Raw genomic sequence first — 19,354 nt, forward strand, 5'->3', positions numbered from 1 at the left:
GTAGCTGACACATGCCTGAAGTTATTTCTGCAGACATGGCAATGCCATCATCCAAAACCCCAGAAAGGGAAGCGTGATGGTGCATGCCTGTGGTCCCAGCTACTCAGGAGGCTGAGGTGAGAGGATTGCTTGAGGCCTGGAGGGGGAGGCTGCAGTCAGCTGAGATCACACCAGTGCACTCCAGCCTGGGCAACACAGTGGAACCCTGTCTCAAAAAATAATATTAAAAAAAAACAAACAGAAAACAAGTTGCCTCTAGGAGGGCCGAGCTCTGGTGAGGAAGTCTGAGACTAGTTTCCATAGCAACCCCAGTCTGTTTCTCAACAAGAGGTTCCAGCCAGCCTCTTGCCACATATGAGTCATAACCCAAGTGTTTTGTTTGTTTCCCTTGGATAAAAGTGACTCAGATTTTTAATGGCTCCTTTTAAGATCTCTTCACTAAACACAGAAAAATTCCATATGTAATGAATTCCCAGCCTACATGAAAACAAAATAGAATCTTTCACGCTGTCTCAACGTATGAACAAACTGCTCTGTTACCTGGGTGTTCTTACTGATGTAAATCTGAAAGAAGCTGGGCACAGGCAGTGGTGTGTGGGTGCCTGCAGTCCTGGGGAGCTGGGACTGTTTCCCGAACAATGCCTTTCCACCACACACAGTGGTTGTGAGGGCCAGCTGAGGTAAAGCGCTCAGGAGGGCCACTCAAGCCCAGGAGTCCAGCCTGGGCAACACAGTAAGACCCCATCTTTAAAAAAAAAATCTGAAAGAAAATATAGAGCCAAATCTTTAGATAAACACTTTATTTTTTTCTCAAAATGTTATAAAAGTTATTTCTCCTTAGTACAGATAGCTTTATACATTTTATCTAGTAATGAATAGAATCTAGTTTAACACTGATCTATTGTACTAACATTTCCTTAATTTTCAATTCGTATTTTTCCTTTTCTTTCCTGATTTTAGCTCTTTTGTAGGCTTCTGCCACCGCAAATGTTACTTGGAAAACTAGATCCCAGCAATTCCATAATCTGAGATGACCTGTATTTCTCTGCTCTCTCCCTTACTGCAAAGAGGCAGCAAGGGCAGCATTAGTAAGCCTGACTCAGGGGAAGGTAAGCGGCCTGCAGATAAAGGGTCCTAGGTCTGCAACCGAGGCGAGTGGACTTGTCGGACAGATGAAGACTCTAACTGGAAGAAAGGATCAGCACGTTCATGGATGCACCACCATCCAGAAATCTCCCAGTGGCTTCCATACAAAAACTGATGTTTCCAAAGATGGAAAAAACAGGTCTAGGAGGAAGGACAGTATCTCCCGCCAAAGTGTTCTGTAGCTCAAAGAGTGAGTGGGCTTTGGTAGCAAAAAGCTTTGAAGGCTTCACCCTGGGTGGATCTGACAAGGGCTGGGGCCAGGTGGGACCTGCAGCACCTCCTCAGCTTGGTCTCCTCTCCCCTGGCCCTGCCTCGTGCATGCTGCCTCAGTTTGCCTTCTCAGTGAGAAGCCCCCACCACCGGGGGCTGGGCATGCCTGGGGCAGGTGTGGGGCCTGTAGCGGGGCAGCAGCAAGTGGTGGGCGCCCCCGTAGTGGGTGCTCAGCTCACAGCTTCTCAAATGGGAACAGGTGGGAAGCTGCTGCCTTCTTTTCCCTTTTGGTCTTCCTGGGCCCACTCTTCAGCTTCTGCTTTTCTTCATCTTCTCGGTTTTGAGGCCAGGAGGCAGCCAGTATCCTGGCTGCTTCTGCTTGAGAGCTGGTCCCCTCCTCTTCATCAGAAGAGAGTCCACCTCCTGCATCTGTGTGCGGAGCTGCTGCCTCACTCTGGTCAGGTGGCAGTGGTGGGAGGATACAGGCCAGGGTCAGTAACCAGATACCAGGAAGCCCCATGAAGAGGCAGCAAGTTCCCAGCCTGCCCTAAACTCTGTAACTCTGGGAGGACGAGGGCATGGGACGGGGCAGGAAGAGAGCCCAGACTCTTCTTACTGAGCCTTCCCTAGCCTGGGGTGCATCCAAGCAGACACCAGAGCACCTGCTATGAGCTGAGTGCTGGGGAACACAAGGATGATGGCCGGGCAGGAAGCTGCCCTCTAGGAGCACAATGCTGCATCTGGGGATGCCTGTCATCCGTGCTTTGCATTTGCTATCTCATTTCTGGACGAAAGCACATGATGTTTTGAACGGGCCAGATGCACAGTTCAGCCCTCGGAGCCCTAAGATCTGAGGCGGCACTCTGCCAGCTGGGAAGGCTGGGGAGGGTTTGGATGGAGAAGGTGGCAAAGAGCTAGTCAGAACATAAAGCCAGATGAAGGGCTTTCTGTCCACCAGAGGGACTGGAATGAGGAGCGTGACAAAAAAATGTTTAAAGGCAAACAGGCAGCACAGAGGGCTGGAGAGAGGGAACAAAACATGCCAGAGCAGTTTCTGCTGTGTCTGACACAGCACTGACTATACCATGTAACTGGGCCTCGGGTCCGTCTGCCTCAGGGAAGGGCCCCCTTGAGGGCTGCATGTCAAATTCACACCTGTATCCAAGCCTGGCCTGGGACATGGCAGGTGCTGTGAGAGGTACTGAGCAGGCCACTGCAGGCCTGCAGGATGGTCACAGGCACTGGGAACACTGGAAGGCGGAAGGGTGCCCCAAATGCAGGACACTTGGCTCTCCCTATGTGTTCAGCACCAAATCAGACCCATGGCAACACTCATGTGGACAGTAGAAACAGGGACACTGGGACAGGGCTTGGGGCAGAAGAGCCAGCTGAGGCCTCACTCCAGGGACACCTCTCCCAACAAGGTAAAAACAAGGGGACTTGGAGACAGAGGACGGAGGTGTCCTAACACAAAGCTATCCCTGACGTGATGCTGGGGCAGAATCTGGGCCAGGCCTTTCTGAGCTGCATCTCCAGGAAACTGACCCTGGGCTTGTCTTCTCTGCAAAGAACCTGCACTGACCTTGGGCCCGTAGCGACGCTTCAGCCTCTCCCTGATGAGCAGACCTTTGGCCAGCAGCTTCCAGTTCCCTAGAGCCCGCTTCTCCCTTTTCTGCAGGCAAAAATGAAGTGGGAGAAAAGTCTTAAGCACTGACATTTTCAGGAAAAATATTAAGATGGAAACTGTGAACATAAAGACAGATAGATATATACACGATTTTAAGTTAAGATACAGCCTCTCCTTAACCAAGTCTCACTTCCAAAAAATTGATCTGATTTACCAAGTGATGTACTATACCTGAAAGCCACAAAAACAGAAAACTTTTTAATCATTACTGACTCCAAAATCTTTAGTAAGTGAGGTCTTCCAGAACCTGGACACAGGCGATTCAAGACAGAGGCAGGTGTGGGCAGCAGGGGCAGTAGAACCCAGAGCCCGGACCCAGGCTCCTCAGGGACAGTGACAGTGAGTCTGCGGGGTGGGCAGGAGCCTGCTGTATTCAGTGCTCACTCCCTCCGGTGCCTGTCATGATGTCAGAGAGGGTTGGGAAGGGCCTGGGAACACGGACGCGGCCTGGGGAGGGAAGAAGCCACTCGCTGAGTGTCGCTTCCTGCTTCTGCTGTCCCTCAGTCCTGCCTATGTGCTTACCTCCTTCTCCTTCTTTTCAATGATTGCCTGCTCATTTTCCCAGGCAGTCAGGAGCACGTCTCTGAATTCCTCACAGACGATGTATCCATCAGTCCTGTGGGGACACAACGCGATGTCAACCCTTGAGCCTGCTGCCTGCTCTGCCTCTCCTCCCTCCCTGGTTTGCAGAAGACAGTGGGCCACATCTGAGCACCAAGGGTCCTGAAGGATGTCTCGGGTCAGCCAGTGTCCCACACCCTCCGTGCAGAAGGCAGGCCTGTGGAAAATCCTCCCCAGATTCTGCCTAAGAAAACTGGGGTGAAAGCCCCTATCCAGCCTTGCCCATCAGAGAACAGAGCTCACTAACCAGCTGCCCAGGAAGGACACTGACTGTTTTTTGCTCACTAGCCTGTGAGTCCCTGAACCTGGGAAGAATGTTTTAATTCAGCATTAGGATGCCAGTTTCATTGGCTCTGTTCCCTCTGGAGGCAAGCCAGAATTGGTAAAGCACTGACTTTGCAAATCCAGTGTAACCTCCTGAAAACTGGAGCCACCAGGCCTCAACTCCCAGTAACCCCATGCCAGCTTTCCATCCCAATCTCTGGAGCCACCCCTCCCCATCCCTCTGTTTAGCCTCCATCGAAGGCCCCTCACGCACACGGGATGGGAGTAGCCGCCATGGAAATCAAAGCCAGTGATGGCCTGGACACAGTCGATGTCCAGCTTGCGGGCCACGCGGTGTAGATTGGGCAGGTTCAGCTGGACACAGCCAATAGGCATCATGCTGGGCAGGAAGAGGTACACATTCCCAAACTCGTTCCGGGGCACCTGTGGCGGGTAAGCACGTCAGGATTTGGCCAGCAGGGGAACAAGGTAGCCTGGTCCTGACCCCTTCTGATGCTGCCCTTACCTTCCCGTCCACGGCCACGGGGGGCTGATACTCCTCTGTCTGCCAGTAGCCAAACAGGCCTAGGTCATTTTCCTCCCGCAGCTGGGGCTCAGCAAGTCGGGCTTTCCGAGCACGGTTGGAAAAGCCTTTCACCATCTGCACCAGAGGACACGGCCACAGTTGACAACAAAGGTGACCAGTTCCTTGGCACCAGGCCCGGCACCATGCTCAGTGCTGCATGCCTGGTACCCAGTGAACCCTCACAACATGCCTACCAGCTGGGGTGCTTTTTCTCCCTTTTTTTTTTTTTTGAGATGGAGTCTTACTCTGTCACCCAGGCTGGAGTACAGTGGTGCAATCTTGGCTCGCTGCAACCTCTGCCTCCTGGGTTCAAGCAATTCTCCTGCCTCAGCCTCCCAAGTAGCTGGGTGTCCGCCGCCACGCCCGGTTAATTTTTGTATTTTTAGTAGAGACGGGGTTTCACTATGTTTGCCAGGCTGGTCTTGAACTCCTGACCTCAGGTGATCCACCCGCCTCAACCTCCCAAAGGGCTGGGATTACAGGCGTGAGCCACTGTGTCCGGCTGCTCCCCTTTTCTTACTACAAGCACTAGCTAACATTTATAGAGCGTTCTCTGTCCCAGGCACTATTTTCGGTGCTTCCCCCGCCGCCACCCCTGAGATGGAGACTCACTGTTGCCCAGGCTGGAATGCACTGGCGTGATCTCACTTCACTGCAACCTCCACCTCCCAGATTCAAGTGATTCTCATGCCTGTCTCCTGAGTAGCTGGGACTACAAGCACTTGCCACCATGCCCAGCTAATTTTTATATTTTTGGTAGAGATGGGGTGTCACCATGTTGACCCGGCTGGTCTCAAACTTCTGACCTCAAATGATCCACCTGCCTTGGCCTCCCAAAGTGCTGGAATTACAGCATGAAACACTGCGCCCAGCCTATCTTCAGTGCTTTATATGTCATTAACTTATTTAATTTTTTCAACAAACCCACAAGCTAGGTCTTAGGAGCCGATGGCTGATAAGTGACAAGAACCAGGATTTACAATTTAGGTAACTGGCCATCAGAAGAGCCTATGTCTCAACATATAACCTATGTCTGCTCACATGCCCTGGAAAGCACTGACAGTTCAGGACCCCCAGTGTGCTCCCCAACAGCGTGCAGTGGCCAAGGCCAAGATCTTCCCTGGGGAGTGACATGGTGAGAGGGGTGCAGGACCGGCAAGGACAGAGTCACGTAACTCTTAGAGGAGGCAGGCATGGGCATGCAGCTGAGGGCTGGCCCCTGGGCCTGGACGTACAGACTTCCTCTAGTGCAGGGGCCCACAAGCTCGTTCTGTAAAGGGTCATGTGTGGCCTCCATCACATATTCTTTATTCTTCTTCTTATTATTATTATTATTATTATTTTGAGACGGAGTCTCGCTCTGTCATCTAGGCTGGAGTGCAGTGGCGCAATCTGAGCTCACTGGAAGCTCCGCCTCCTGGGTTCACGCCATTCTCCTGCCCCAGCCTCCCGAGTAGCTGGGACTACAGGCGCCCGCCACCACGCCTGGCTAATTTTTTGTATTTTTAGTAGAGACAGGGTTTCACTGTGTTAGCCAGGATGGTCTCGATCTCCTGACCTTGTGATCCACCCGCCTCGGCCTCCCAAAGTGCTGGGATTACAGGTGTGAGCCACCGTGCCCAGCCTATTCTTCTCATTCTTATAGCCCTTTAAAAATGTGAAAAACCATTCCCCAGGTTGGGGGTGGCCTGTGAGCTCTCATGTCCGTTCCTGCCACTGTCTCTGGGCGCACCCTCTCTGTCACCGCTTCAGGGACTGAGGGACTCTGAGTTCCGACAACCATCCCTTTCTGAGAAGCCATTCACCCAGCACTGTTCAGTAAACTTCCACTGGGATCTCTTGGAAACCAGGCCATGACCCAGTCATGAAGGAGGGACAGAGCGGGGACAGTCTTTTCTCTTAGGAGCTCAGGCTCCTGCAGGGGAAGAGACACAGCTACAACTCAGCGTGAAGAGTACAGGGTGGAACGGGAGCTCAGAGGCAAGCTCTTGCCCAGCCCTGAGGACAGTGGAGGCAAAAAGGCTGCTCAGAACAGGTCCTGCCTGAGCAGAGGCTTAAAGGGGCAAGGAGTTGCCCAAGAGAACAGGGCTGGACCCCAAAGGACACAGAGGTGGGAGAACACTGGGACCTGGGGCCTCTGAAGTCCTTTGGAATGCAGAGGCAGTAAGCACCAGAACATCACTTTGCACCATGGGGAGGGTGCGGGACTCGGACTAAAGGCGCTGGCCAGGGTGGGGCAAGGACGGCTGGAACGCACAGAAAGAGCCTAGTGACTGACAGGGGAATGGATTCAGGCTGGAATGGAGGCTGTGGCTGTTGCCCAAGCAAAAGATACTGAGGCAGGAGTTGGGGTGGTGGGGATCAGAACAAGAGGTAAATTTGAGAGATTTGGGATTATTCCAGAACTGTGCTACCATGACAGCCACCAGTCACATGTGGCCACTGCACACCTGAAATGTGGCTGGTCTGAACTGAGGTACAGAAAGTCAAAACACAAAGGATTAGAGAGACTTAGGAACAAAATGGATTTAGAAAGTCAAAAACACAAAGGATTAAAGAGAGTTAGGAACAAAATGGATTTAAGTATCTCAACACTTTAAAATATTTCTTACTGCTGAAATAGTATTTTAGATATATCTGGATATATTTTAATGTTAAAATTCCAACTGTTTTTGGTTTTTAATGTAGCTACTAAAAAATTTAAATGTGTGGCTCATGTTACATTTCAACTGGACAGTGCTATGCTGGTTCCAGCATGAAAGACAGGTGAGATGGTGCAGAGAAAATCCTCAGCAGCCCTGCAGGCCCGGGCAAGGGGCATCACACACTCCAGCCTGTTGCTGGCAGTGACTGCGACCAGCACCTACAGCCCTTCCCACTAAGCGGAGGCCCCTCCACCCCCCACCCAGCTTCCCGGAGTCTTGCAACCCCCAAGGACTCCTGGGGTCTGATGAGAAGTAAATGGTCTCTGTGATCGGCCACTTTACTCTGCTGGTCGTACTGAGCTGTGTGTCCTGTGAATAGTCTCTGTGGGACCTCGCTCGGTTCGTGTTCCTCAAGAGCAACCAGTCTAACAATACCGCAGCACAGTGTGAAAGGAGCACTGGCTTCAAGGCAGACCCTGGGATTCTCACCTGGGCTCTGCTCTGCCATTTTTCTAACTGTGGGGACTTGGACAAGTCACTTGCCCTGAGCTTCAGTTTTCTCATCTGTAAAATGGGCATCATAATGCCAATTCCTATGGCTTTTGAGGCAACAGAGAACACACACATGCAAAATGCTCGGAGAACTGCCAAACAGAAGGATAATCTGACTGGAGAACGTGCTGCTATAAAGCAGGGCTTTGACCTCCCAGGACCATCCAGTAACTCAATTCCAACCTGTAGAACCTTTGAACTCACATAAGGAGTCTGAGGCCTACTATTTGGCCTAGATTTCTTTTCTGTTTTGGAAGATCAATTTCTTACAAATGTCTTATTAATAAGACAATTTAAAGATATGTTTCTCTCCTCCTTGAATCCTGCTCAAACCGAGAAAGTGAGACATTTCTGATCAGGATCCTGGGCAGGACACTGGGAGGCTCCTCATCATCACTTCTCTGCCCCCAGTTCTCCCACTCAGCTACAGTCCTGCGTCACCACTCCCCGCTGGGACCCTCCAGCTCCAGTTACCTTGTAGGGTACTTCTCCAAGCCTCACCACTCTTGCTTTCTTCAGCCACGTGTCCCTGGAATGCAGAGTGTGCACACAATCCCTGCGGAATGAACACAGGACACAAAGGCAAACTCAGAGGGGCCCTGCAGGCTCCCTCCTCAGGTTCTGCCACCCTGAAGCAGGCCAGGTTCCTAGGGGGCCCAAAGGAGCTGTGCTAGCCAAACAGCCTCAAATGTGGACTGCCTGTCTTTTGGGGGATGTGTCCACTTACAAACCCTAATTTGCATGGAGTTACTCTGCAGCCTTCGTGCCTTGCCTCCACCACTCCTCCCCTTTATAGGTTTTCCTCTCCTCTGGTGTCCAGAGCCTGTGAGAGCTCCAGCTACAGCCTATCAGGATGGGGTAAAGGCCACTGTGTGCAGGCAGTTACTCACGTTTACTACCACCACCAAGCAAGCACCTGCTGAGGCTCTGATCTGCTATTAACACCATGTGGGGGGAAGTGTCCAGAGGAGAGGACAGTGAACCCAAAGGAAGGCTGCAGAGAAACCAACTATAATAAGCTAATAAGCTATCACAGAACCAAGACACATGCACATGGAACAGTCAAATGATCCCTGCAGGCAAAGATCCTCTGGCTTCACTCTTCCTCCAGAGCTAAGAGCTCACCAAAGCCGTGCAAGTCTACTTTCCAATGAGGCTCAACCCCTCCCTTGCCAAGCCATCTTTAATAGGGCACGCCCATCTAGTTTGCACCCCTTCACTCTGTCCAGGGAGCGGCTCCAATGAGCAAGGGCACCCCATTTCCTCCTAGTGCAGGTTCAGGCCCTTACCCACAAGGGAATCTGAGGCTGAATTTCAGCACAGCACAATGGATGGAGGTTGAATCTTACCTGTGCCACTTCCTGGCTGGGCCATCTGGACAAGTCACTTTACCTTCCTGAGCCTCAGTACAGACAGTGCCCAACGTCCAATGGTTTGATTCAAGATTTTTCAACTTTATGATAATGCAAAAGCAATATACACTCGGGAGAAACTGTACCTCAAGTACCCATACAACTATTCTCTTTTTCATTTTCAGTATTCAATAAATTACATGGATATTCAGTACTTCATTATAGGCTTTGTGTTAGATAACTGTACCCAACTGGAGGCTAATGTGTTCTCAGCACGTTTAAGGGAGGCTCAGCTAAGCTATGACCCATGCTACATACAACAGGAGTAAACCTTGAGGACTTTATGCTAAGTGAAATAAGCCAGTCACAAAATGACCATAAATACCGTATGATTCCACCTACATGAGGTCCAGTTAGGGCAGGTTAGGTATATTAAATGCATTCTCAACTTAGGATATCCTATTTTCAGCTTCCAACGGGTTTATGGAGATCCAACCTCATCCTAAGTCAAGGAGCACCTGTGTCCTCGCCTATCAACTAGGGACAGTGAGCTTGTCCTTTCTACCACACATGGTTGCTGGGAGGACCGGACATTTCCTGAGTGCCAGAGCAGCGCTTCTGCCAGTAGCATCAACCTGCCAGAGCTCAAAGCTCCACTCATGCTCCCACTGCCGGGGGGGGGAACATCTTTGACTGCCCAGAGGAGTGATTATGTAATGGTGTGGTCTTCAGACAGGAGCGGGTAAAAAAGGGGTCTTAGGGGTTGACAGGCAGCATCTGGACATCTTCCTAAGGAAAACAGCAAGGAAGTGGTCACAGTCCTCTTGGAATAAATGTGAACTTCTAACCTTTTCACACTCATTAAAATGGCTATTACCAAAACACAGAAAGTAACAAGTGTCAGTGAGGATGTGGAGAAAGTGGAGACCTTGTGGACTGTTGGTGAAAATGTAAAATGGGTGCAGCTGCTGTGGAAATGGTAAGGTGGTTCCTAAAAAATGATGGGAATTACTATCTGGCCTAGTAATTGCACTGGGTATATACCAAAAAAAAAAAAAAAAAAAAAACCTGAAAGCAGAATCTTCAAAAGTTATCTGCACACCCATGTTCCCAGCAGCATAATTCACAACAGCCAAAAGGTGGAGACAAGCCAAGTGCCCACTGATGGATGAAGGCACAAGCAAAATGTGGTCTGCCTACACAATGGAGTTTCAGCCTAAAATTTAAGGAAGGAAATTCCTAAACTTTCCTTGCTACATACAATATGGATGAACCCTGAGGACATTATGCTAAGTGAAATAAGCCAGTCACAATATGACTATAAATACCGCATGATTCCACCTACATGGGTCCCTATAGTAGGCACACTCAGAGACAGAAAGGAGAATGGTGGGTGCAGGGCTGGAGAAGGGGAATGGGGAGTTTTTGTTGGGGACGGAGTTTTGGTTTGGGAAGAGGAAAAGAAATCTGGAGATGGATGGTGGTAATGGCTGGATGACTGTGAATGTGCTTAATGCTGTAGGCTGTACACTTAAAAAGGTTGAGATGGTAAATTTTATGTTACATATATTTTGCCACAATTTAAAAAAATCAATAAATATGCACCTCTAATGCTTCCTTCTATCACTGACATGGTGCCCCTGGACGACGCCAGCACTCTCTTCCCAACAGTCTTTCTCCCAACTACTATACATACCGACAAGAGGAAGCCTCTATCAGGGCAGCCCAGGCCCCCTGCTGCCTTTGACTGCTGGGTGCTAAAGTCCTAGAACAACAAAGCCCTGCCCCTGCCCAGGGCGGCATGCCCCCGACATCAAACAAAAAGCTCCAAGACAGGGCAGAGCCCTGAAGAGAGGGTCCAGTATGACTCCCACAGGGGGCTGACAAGCAGGAAGTCATCCCCAGTGGGAGGACTCAAATCACCCACTCTCATGTGGGTTTCCCTATGCTTCCTTTTTCTGTTTTCTTTACTTCCTGTTTTCTCATTTAAGAACATCTCCTATTTCTTGGTCTTGTACATCCCATGTCTTTTAAAATTACTTATTTTACTTGCTTTTTATTCCCATTTCTCAAAATTCCTGTATCTATTTTTTTCTTACCTCAAAATTGTATTAACATTTTTCAATTTTAATTTTATATATATTTTACTCATTTTTTGCTCTTATTCCACTCCTTTTTTAGCTATTTCTTTTTACTGTGGTATAAAATACAGTCACATAAAATATACCATTTTAACCATTTTTAAGTGTGCAGTTCAGTGGCATTAGGTCCATTCACAACATTGTACAACCATTACCACCATCCATTTCCAGAACTTTTTCATGCCAAACAGAGCTCTGTACCCATGAAAAATCCACTCACTTTTAACTTCCATAATCAAATCCTTTGTTCCTTCCTTTTGTATGTTTTTGACTTGTACTTGTGGGGCGTGTTTTATATTGCCCTATCTTAAATTTTATTTTTCCTACTTTGTATTTTCTTTTCCTTTGTAACTGTTTTTCCCCTGCCATTCTTTTAATCCCTGTTTTAATTTTCAAATTTTCTTCTCTCCTACACATCACACACACACAGCACACGCACACTGGCTTAGCCTGAGAACACTGATAAGTCAGATGAGCTCCCATCAGCACCCTTTGCCCAGGAAGAAGGCTGTTAATCCCACACCACCAGGAAGCCCCTGAGGCCAACCAGGCTGCCTCACGCACCTGGAGTAGACCGCTTCTCCACGACAATACCCAAGGATGGCAGCTGTCTCAGGATAGATGGCCTCATATTTCAGGAGATGCCGCTTCAGGGCATACAGAGGATGGTTCTTATATAAGCCAATGGCAGTGGGCAAAGGTTGGTCCATGTGTTTTGCCTGAAACTGCAAAGGCCAGACAGGCAAAGTTGAGCATGTTATTTAGAAGAGGAAATGAAGTTTGAGGGAGATGATCCTTAGACTAAGTTGTTCTGACAACAGGTGGTGGATCCAAGGTTTCATGAACACTAATGATTTTTGTAACATCACATCTGTAGCTCCGGCCAGTAAGTCGGTCACAGATGAATCAAAAGCTAAAAAGAATCAAATAAATCTGTGGCTTGTGGCAACTTCAAAAAGTTGTCTAACCTATTTGAATGCTTAGATGCCTAACCCAGCCCCAGCAGATCAGCGCCTGCTCTGTTAAAGGTCTGCAAGGAAGAAAAACACACAGTGCTCTTCAGTAAGAAGGTCTTATCTCAAAGGGACAATCCTCTTCTAAGAAGAGCGTGAGCTTATCTGCCGGCTCTCACAGGAAATTGAGAGCAGTGGTTCTCACCCTGCGACTTTTCTCTTGGTCCACTCTGACAGTGTTCTCTCTGCCCTTCTCTAAGATTGCTCATTGCTCAGTAGGCAATTCACTGCTTTAAGTCACCCTGTTCACCAGGCTCTCTTAGGCTTGCCCTTGGCATTTCTTCAAAAACCCCAACAGACTAGTAAGGACTGGCAATGTGGAGTTGCTGATAGGAGAGGACGCTGCATGTTCAGCTTCCACTAAGCTTTAGGTACATTAGTTACAATACCATCTGCATAATTTCCACTTAACCCGTCATTACTAGGTAAAATGAACCAAGAACACCCCTGGAGCAAACACTCCATGTGGGATGCACTGCACTCCTATAGGAAAGGATTAATAAATCTGCAAATTACCTATCCTGAGTGATTGGAAATAAACCTGTGACAAATCTGGGCATGTTCCTGTGTAGAAATGGCAAGCTCCACCCACCACCACCACTGCCGTACACACAGGCGGCTCGGGCACTCTTCCTGGTGTTAAGTGCTGGTTCTAGGATCAAGTGACATAGCTGTGTTATGTTCTAGAAGTCTCTGCCTCCCAATCTGCCTTCTCAATAGACTGAAGATATTGTCTCATTCCGAGACCGCTCTTTCCCAGGAGGTGAGTGTTCTATGTATGAGGGGTGTTTGCACATGCATCTTTACATGCACGCATGATGGGGGAAGGGGGAGAATATATCCATGGGCTATTCCTTCTTTCACTCAGTCTGAGTTATATTACTTGCATAAATTATTTTAAAGCTCCAAATTTGTAACTGGGCAATAACTAATAGTATACAGGCTCCAAAGCCACACAGACCTGGGCTCAAACACCATGGCAGTTCATCTCTCATCTCCACAACTTTTACCACTAAAATTAAGGCAGCAACTGCCCCAGCTTTATATTGCTGAGACAATTAAATGAGACAACCCACTAAAAACACCCAACATAGTGCTGGGCATATATAAGGTGCTCAAAAACAGGAATAATTTTAATAACCTGACTGGGTCTTAAGAGCCCCTGGCAGCCAAGGCCTTACCTCCAAGTCTTCTTTCTTCTCCCTGTCCATAAATGGGCTCTGGTATGGTCTCAAGGTCTCTGCCCACCACTCAGCATCAACTCGGCACTTGCGGGTCACTGTCATCCAGGCTGGGTCGTACCTCTGTGTGACATCTCGGACCCAGCCGTCACTGTCAATGCCCACCACATAGGTCATGGGCTTGGTGGCGTACCTGTAACAGGTCAGAGGCTGGCCCACCACGCCGTGCACACAGTCCACACATATCCACTTTTCCTCCTGCTCACAGAACACCTCTAGCCACTGGTCTACACCAGCTATGCTCCTTTCTTCTGCCTTCTCACCATCACTGGACATTTTCTTGCCTCTTTTACTGCTCGAAGAGCTTGAGGATGCCACTGGCAAGCTTGGGTCCTTACGATGGCTCCCACATTGGGTCCTGGAGGCACTCTTGGACCCAGCCTTTGTCCTCCGAGGAGCGGGGGCCTTCCTCTGCTTTGGAGGGCCAGGTTCGGAATCCTCATCAGAGGGATCAGAGGCTTCTCCACTGGAGAGCTCAAAATCAGAGCCACTGCCAGCTTCATCACTCCCACTATCCTCTTTATAAGACACCCTAGAGGCCACCCGCCGCTCCCGGCCATGCGGACGTCGCTGGGTTGCCTTCTCCTGCTTGTCTCCTGGGCCCTGGTCTTCCTCGCTGGAGGAGGGCTTCCTCCGTTTCTTTCTGCCTCCCTTGTTCCTCTTCCCTTTGGCACTTGGCTTACATGTGCCCTTAGCAAAGGTTTCCTCTTGTTTGGTTCCTTTGCTAGTCTTTGGCTTGGTGTGGTTTTCTAGAACTTGGCTGGAAGTTTCTGAGCAGCCTCCCAGATCCGCAGTCAGTCTCTCCTTGGAAGGTTTCTTTCCCTTAAACAGAGTAAGAAATTTTGCTTTGCTTTCCTTTTTTCCCTCTTTTGCTAAGGATATGATAGAAATCCTGTAATCTAATAGGGTTAATTCACTAGCTAGAGAACCAATACATCAAGATGTCCCCAGCTCAGACAGTGATCAACCAGCTATCCCTCAGGGTTGTATGCATGTATGGCTAAAATCGGTAGCATTTAGATAAGGCCACAGTATAATTATTTTCACCCTAACGGTAAAGAGAAAAGAACATGGGATTTGGAAACAGTCAAACATGGGTTTGAATTCCAGTTCTAACTCTTATTGGTTATGTAAATTATTTAACTTCCAAGTTTCAGTTTCCTCAGCAGTACTACTACCCACCTCGGACATAAGCATTTTGCAAACAAATACGTATGAACTTAATACAGTTGTAGTTTTAAGAATACAGATATTATGAAAATCAGCTTCTAGACCACCAGGCTTCAGATAATGCCAATACTCCAATGAGTATAGCATTTAGCTTTTTGAAGCTAACCTAGAGCACCTCAAAACTCAGTGCTTCACTCATCAGCACTTCACGGAGCAAGTGAGGACAGGCACCATTCCACCCAATTTACACAACAGAAACAAAAGCAGCACTCTGCACACATGAAGCTCAGGATGCCAGATACCCACTCATGTGCCCGAGTCTTCCCTAACACAGGGTATGTGCAAGGCTCGAAAGAACCCACACTCCATGAATATCAGCTCTTAAAAATACAATAATGATCAGTTTTTTTAAGGGTGACAATTTCCTGTCAACTGCTGCTCTTCTCTGGCAGCCCTGAGCACCTCACCTTTGCTGCTGCTGACTTCAGAGGAATTGGCTGTAGAGACAATACCAGCCGGGTCAAGAGCTGCAGAGCCCGGAGAATCAGTAAGAATATCTATGATGAAAAGGAATAACATAGTTATCCTAAGAAAGTAATTAAAGATGTAATGAGTTCAATGTTGTTTGTTATGGTGCTTGTTCAAGACAGGGAAAAGTTGGAAACAGCCAGACTTTCTAACAGTACGCAATGGGCAATGGAAACTCCAGACACTGTTAAAAATGGTGATGCAGAGGTTTATCTTCATAGAAGAACAGGAACATGCTCGTCATATATTAAAGGAAAATAAAATTTTTCCTTTCAAAAGTATGATGTGATTACATTTTTATAAGACAAAATACGGCCGGGTGCAGTGGCTTACGCTTGTAATCCTGGCACTTTGGGAGGCCGAGGTGGGTGGATCACGAGGTCAGGAGATTGCCGCCATCCTGGCTAACACAGTGAAACCCCATCTCTACTAAAAATACAAAAAATTAGCCGGTCGTGGTGGCAGGGGCCTGTGGTCCCAGCTATACTCGGGAGGCTGAGGCAGGAGAATGGCGTGAACCCAGGAGGCGGAGCTTGCAGTGAGCCGGGATCGCACCACAGCACTCCAGCCTGGGCAACAGAGCAAGACTTCGCCTCAAAAAAAAAAAAAAAAAATACGTAAATATAAATTTAGACATACATGGATATTTGAAAAAGCATCCACATACTGGGTTATGGGTGTTTACAGGATTTTTTTCTCTGCTTACCTATCTTCTGATTGTTCTATAGTCAATATGTGTTACGTTTGTGACTAAAATAATAAAATGAAATACCACTTTGGGAAGAACTAGTAGAAAATATCATTATCATCAGATCACCTAAGTCTGTTCCCTGTTTCCCAATTTTCCCCACGTTGAATCTTTAACTGAGTCTGCAGCTTTGAACACTGTTAACTTGGAAGTCTGGGAGCCCCTCAGGGGACCTGACCTTCAGCGGCAACAGTGATAATGTACTCAGGCAAGGCCTTCCTACACGGGTCTCCAGGTCCCAGCATCTCTCCTTGATTACTGCCACAGCCTCAGGAGAAAGTCCAGTGTGAGGAGCCATGTTATGGTGAGATAAATGATTGCTTTTGCCTTGTTTCTTCTGCGGCTAAAAATTTCCAAAGTGTCAAGATCATGAAAGACAGGGAAAGATCAAAACACTGTCACACACTGGAGGAGACATGATGACTAAATACAAACCAGTATCATGGAATAGAAAAAGGATATCAGCAGGAAAACTTGGAAAATCCAAATAATGTCTGTAGTTTAGCTGATGGCATTGTACCAATATTAATTTCTCAGTTTCTTATTGTACAGCATGGCACAGGAGCACAGGTCCAGAAGTCTGGATAACTAAGTGTTCACCACTAGCTGAGTGACTTCCCTACACCTGGATTTCTGCATCTAGAATAATCCCTGCCTCAGCTTCCTCACACGACTCTAAAGAGGATTAGACAAGATAATGTAGCTGACAGGACTCTGGAAACAGTCTAGTGCTACCCAAGCATACACAGTCACCACCTTTAATAAGAAATCTATCAATGTACATTGCTGAGGAAAAAAATCAGGTTACAGAACTGTATGATCCCTACAAATTAGATAACGTATAGAAAACGGACAAAATCCCAGAAACATACACATGACCAAACCTGACTCAAGAAGTAATGAAAAATCTGAACAGATCTGTAACAACAGATCGAGTCAGAAATCAAAAACCTCCCAACAAAGAAAAGTCCAGGACTAGATTACCTCACTGGTGAATTCTAGCAAACATCTGAAGGGGAATTTACCTTAATCTTTCTCAAACTCTTCCAAACATTAGAAGAGGAAACATTTTTTAACTCATTCTACGAGGCAAGCATTACCCTGACGCCAAAGCCAGACAAATACATCACAAGAAAATAAACCAATTGATGAATATAGATGCAAAAATCCTGAATAAAATACTAATAAACAAAATCAAACAACATATTAAAAGACATATACAACATGACCAAGTAGTACTTATTCTAGGAATGCAAGGATGGTTCAACATAAGAAAATCAATCAATTACATATACATTAAAAGAATGAAGGAAAGAAAATCCAGGACCATTTCAACTGACACAGAAAAATGCATCTGAGACAATCCCACAGGCTTTCATGAGAAAAAAAAAAAACATTCAAAACACTAGGAATAGAAGGAAACTGAGTCAACATCATAACCCAGAGCCAGCATGATACTTAATGGTGAAAGACTGAAAGCTTTCCCCATGAATTATCAGGAACAAAAGAAGGATGCCTGATGTCACGATCATTATTCAACACTGTACTTGAAATCCTAGCCAGAGCAATTAGGCAAGAAAAAGACACAAAAGGCATGCAAACTGGACAGGAAGAAGTAAAATGATCTACTTATAGATACCATATGGGATCCCATACATAAACGAACAAGAAAGCTAGTAGAGTTAATAAATGAATTCAGCAAAGCTGCAGGGTACAAGACAACACAAAAAAGTCAGTTGTGTTTCCATACATTTGCAATGAACAATCTAAAAGAGAAATTAAGAAAACAATGCCATTTCCAACAGCATCAAGAAGAATAAAGTACCTAGGAAAAAAATTTAACTGAGGTGAAAGACTGTACACTGAAAACTACAAAATACAGCTGAGAAAGACAAAAATAAAAGGAGAGACATCCATGCTTATGGACTAGAAGACCTAATAACCAGATGGTAATGGCACATAAATTAATCTACAGATTCAGAGTAGTCCCTATCAAAATTCCAACAGCTTTTTCACAGAAATGGAAAAACAGATCATCAAATTCATATGGAATTGCAAGAGGCCCCAGATAACCAAAGCATACTGTAAATGAACAAAGTTACACTGAGGCTTCCTGATTTCAAAACTTACTACAAAGCTATAGTGATCAAAACACTGTTGTACTGGCATAAGAACAATAACATAGAATTGAGAGGCTGGAAATTAACCCATACGTTTATGGCCAGTTGATTTTTGAAAAGGATGCCACACCATCCAAGCCCCACTGAAAAAATCGTCTCTTCAACAAATAATGCTGGGACAAATGGCTATCCACATGCATAAGAATGATGTTGAACACCTACCTGATATGTGCAAATATTCAATGTATGTAAGAGCAGTAACTATAAATCTCTTACAAGAAAACACAGGGTCGATCTTTATGACCTTGGATTTGACAGTGGAATCTTAGATATGACACCAAAAGCACAAAGAGCAAAAGAAAAATAGGTAACTCAGACTTTGTCAAAATTCAAAACTTTTGTGTATCAAAGGACTTCATCAAGAAAGTAAAAACACAACCTACAGAATGGGAGAAACTATGTGCAAAGCATGTATTTTGATAGGTAACTAATATCCAGAATACATAAAGAGCTCTTACAAATCATCAACAAAAAGGCAACGTAATTAAAAAATAGGCAAATACTTGAATAGACATGTCCTCAAAAAAGATACACAAATGACCAAGAAGCCCACGAAAAGACACTCATCATCATCAGTCATTGGAGAAACGCAATCAAAACCACAATGAGGTATCACTTGACAACCATCATAATGGCTATAATCAAAACATTGGAAAATAACCAAGTGTTGGCAAAGATTTGGAATTCTTGTTCATTGCTGGTGGGAATGTAAAATGGTAGAGTAACCGTAGAAAACAGTTTGGTGGTTTCTCCAAAAGTTATACATAGACTATACATATGACCTAGCAATTTCAATCCTAGGTATATACCCAAAAGAACTGAAAACAGGGTATGTAAACAAATATATGTACAGACATTGTTAACAACACTCTTCACAACAGCCACAAGGTAGAAACTAACGAAATGTCCACCAATGGATAGAGAAAATATATATACATGTAATGGAATCTTATTCAGCCATAAATATTAATGAAATACTGATATATGCTAAAATGCACATGAATCTTGAAAACATTATGCTATGCAAAAGACAGGCACAAAAGGCCACATAGTGTATAATTTATTTTATACTAAATATCCTGAATAGGTAAATCCACAGAGACACAAGACAGATTGGTGGTTGCCATGAGCGGGGACGGGGGTAACAACGGGGTATTTAATGGGTACATACAGGGTTTCCCATGGGGGTCACAAAAACATTTTGGAAATAGAGGTGGTAGTTGCACAACACTGTAAACGTACTAAATGGTCACTGAATTGTACCCCCTCT

The 19,354-nt window shown here is 46.5% G+C and overlaps 1 protein-coding gene across 15 annotated transcripts in view; it reads right to left on the minus strand.

The window, feature by feature from the left end:
- Positions 1-785: 785 nt before the first annotated feature.
- XPC (XPC complex subunit, DNA damage recognition and repair factor) overlaps positions 786-19,354 on the minus strand; it is a 33,486-nt gene continuing 14,917 nt past the window's right edge. For 7 of the 15 annotated variants that reach the window (XM_077993517.1, XM_015130192.3, XM_077993522.1 and 4 more), the window contains 9 exons: positions 15,096-15,185; positions 13,399-14,280; positions 11,769-11,929; positions 8,186-8,267; positions 4,455-4,589; positions 4,203-4,372; positions 3,566-3,659; positions 2,939-3,028; positions 786-1,810 (listed from right to left, as the gene is read on the minus strand). In XM_077993517.1, the coding sequence (XP_077849643.1) occupies positions 1,592-1,810; positions 2,939-3,028; positions 3,566-3,659; positions 4,203-4,372; positions 4,455-4,589; positions 8,186-8,267; positions 11,769-11,929; positions 13,399-14,280; positions 15,096-15,185 (1,923 nt within the window). In that variant the 3' untranslated portion in view covers positions 786-1,591. Of the gene's footprint in view, positions 1,811-2,938; positions 3,029-3,565; positions 3,723-4,098; positions 4,373-4,454; positions 4,590-8,185; positions 8,268-11,768; positions 11,930-13,398; positions 14,281-15,095; positions 15,186-16,082; positions 16,248-19,354 lie in introns of all 15 variants that reach the window. The other 8 variants (XM_077993511.1, XM_015130191.3, XR_013414215.1 and 5 more) reach the window with 7 other exon arrangements.

The sequence above is a fragment of the Macaca mulatta genome, chromosome 2, assembly GCF_049350105.2.
Source record: "Macaca mulatta isolate MMU2019108-1 chromosome 2, T2T-MMU8v2.0, whole genome shotgun sequence".
NCBI lineage: Eukaryota > Metazoa > Chordata > Mammalia > Primates > Cercopithecidae > Macaca > Macaca mulatta.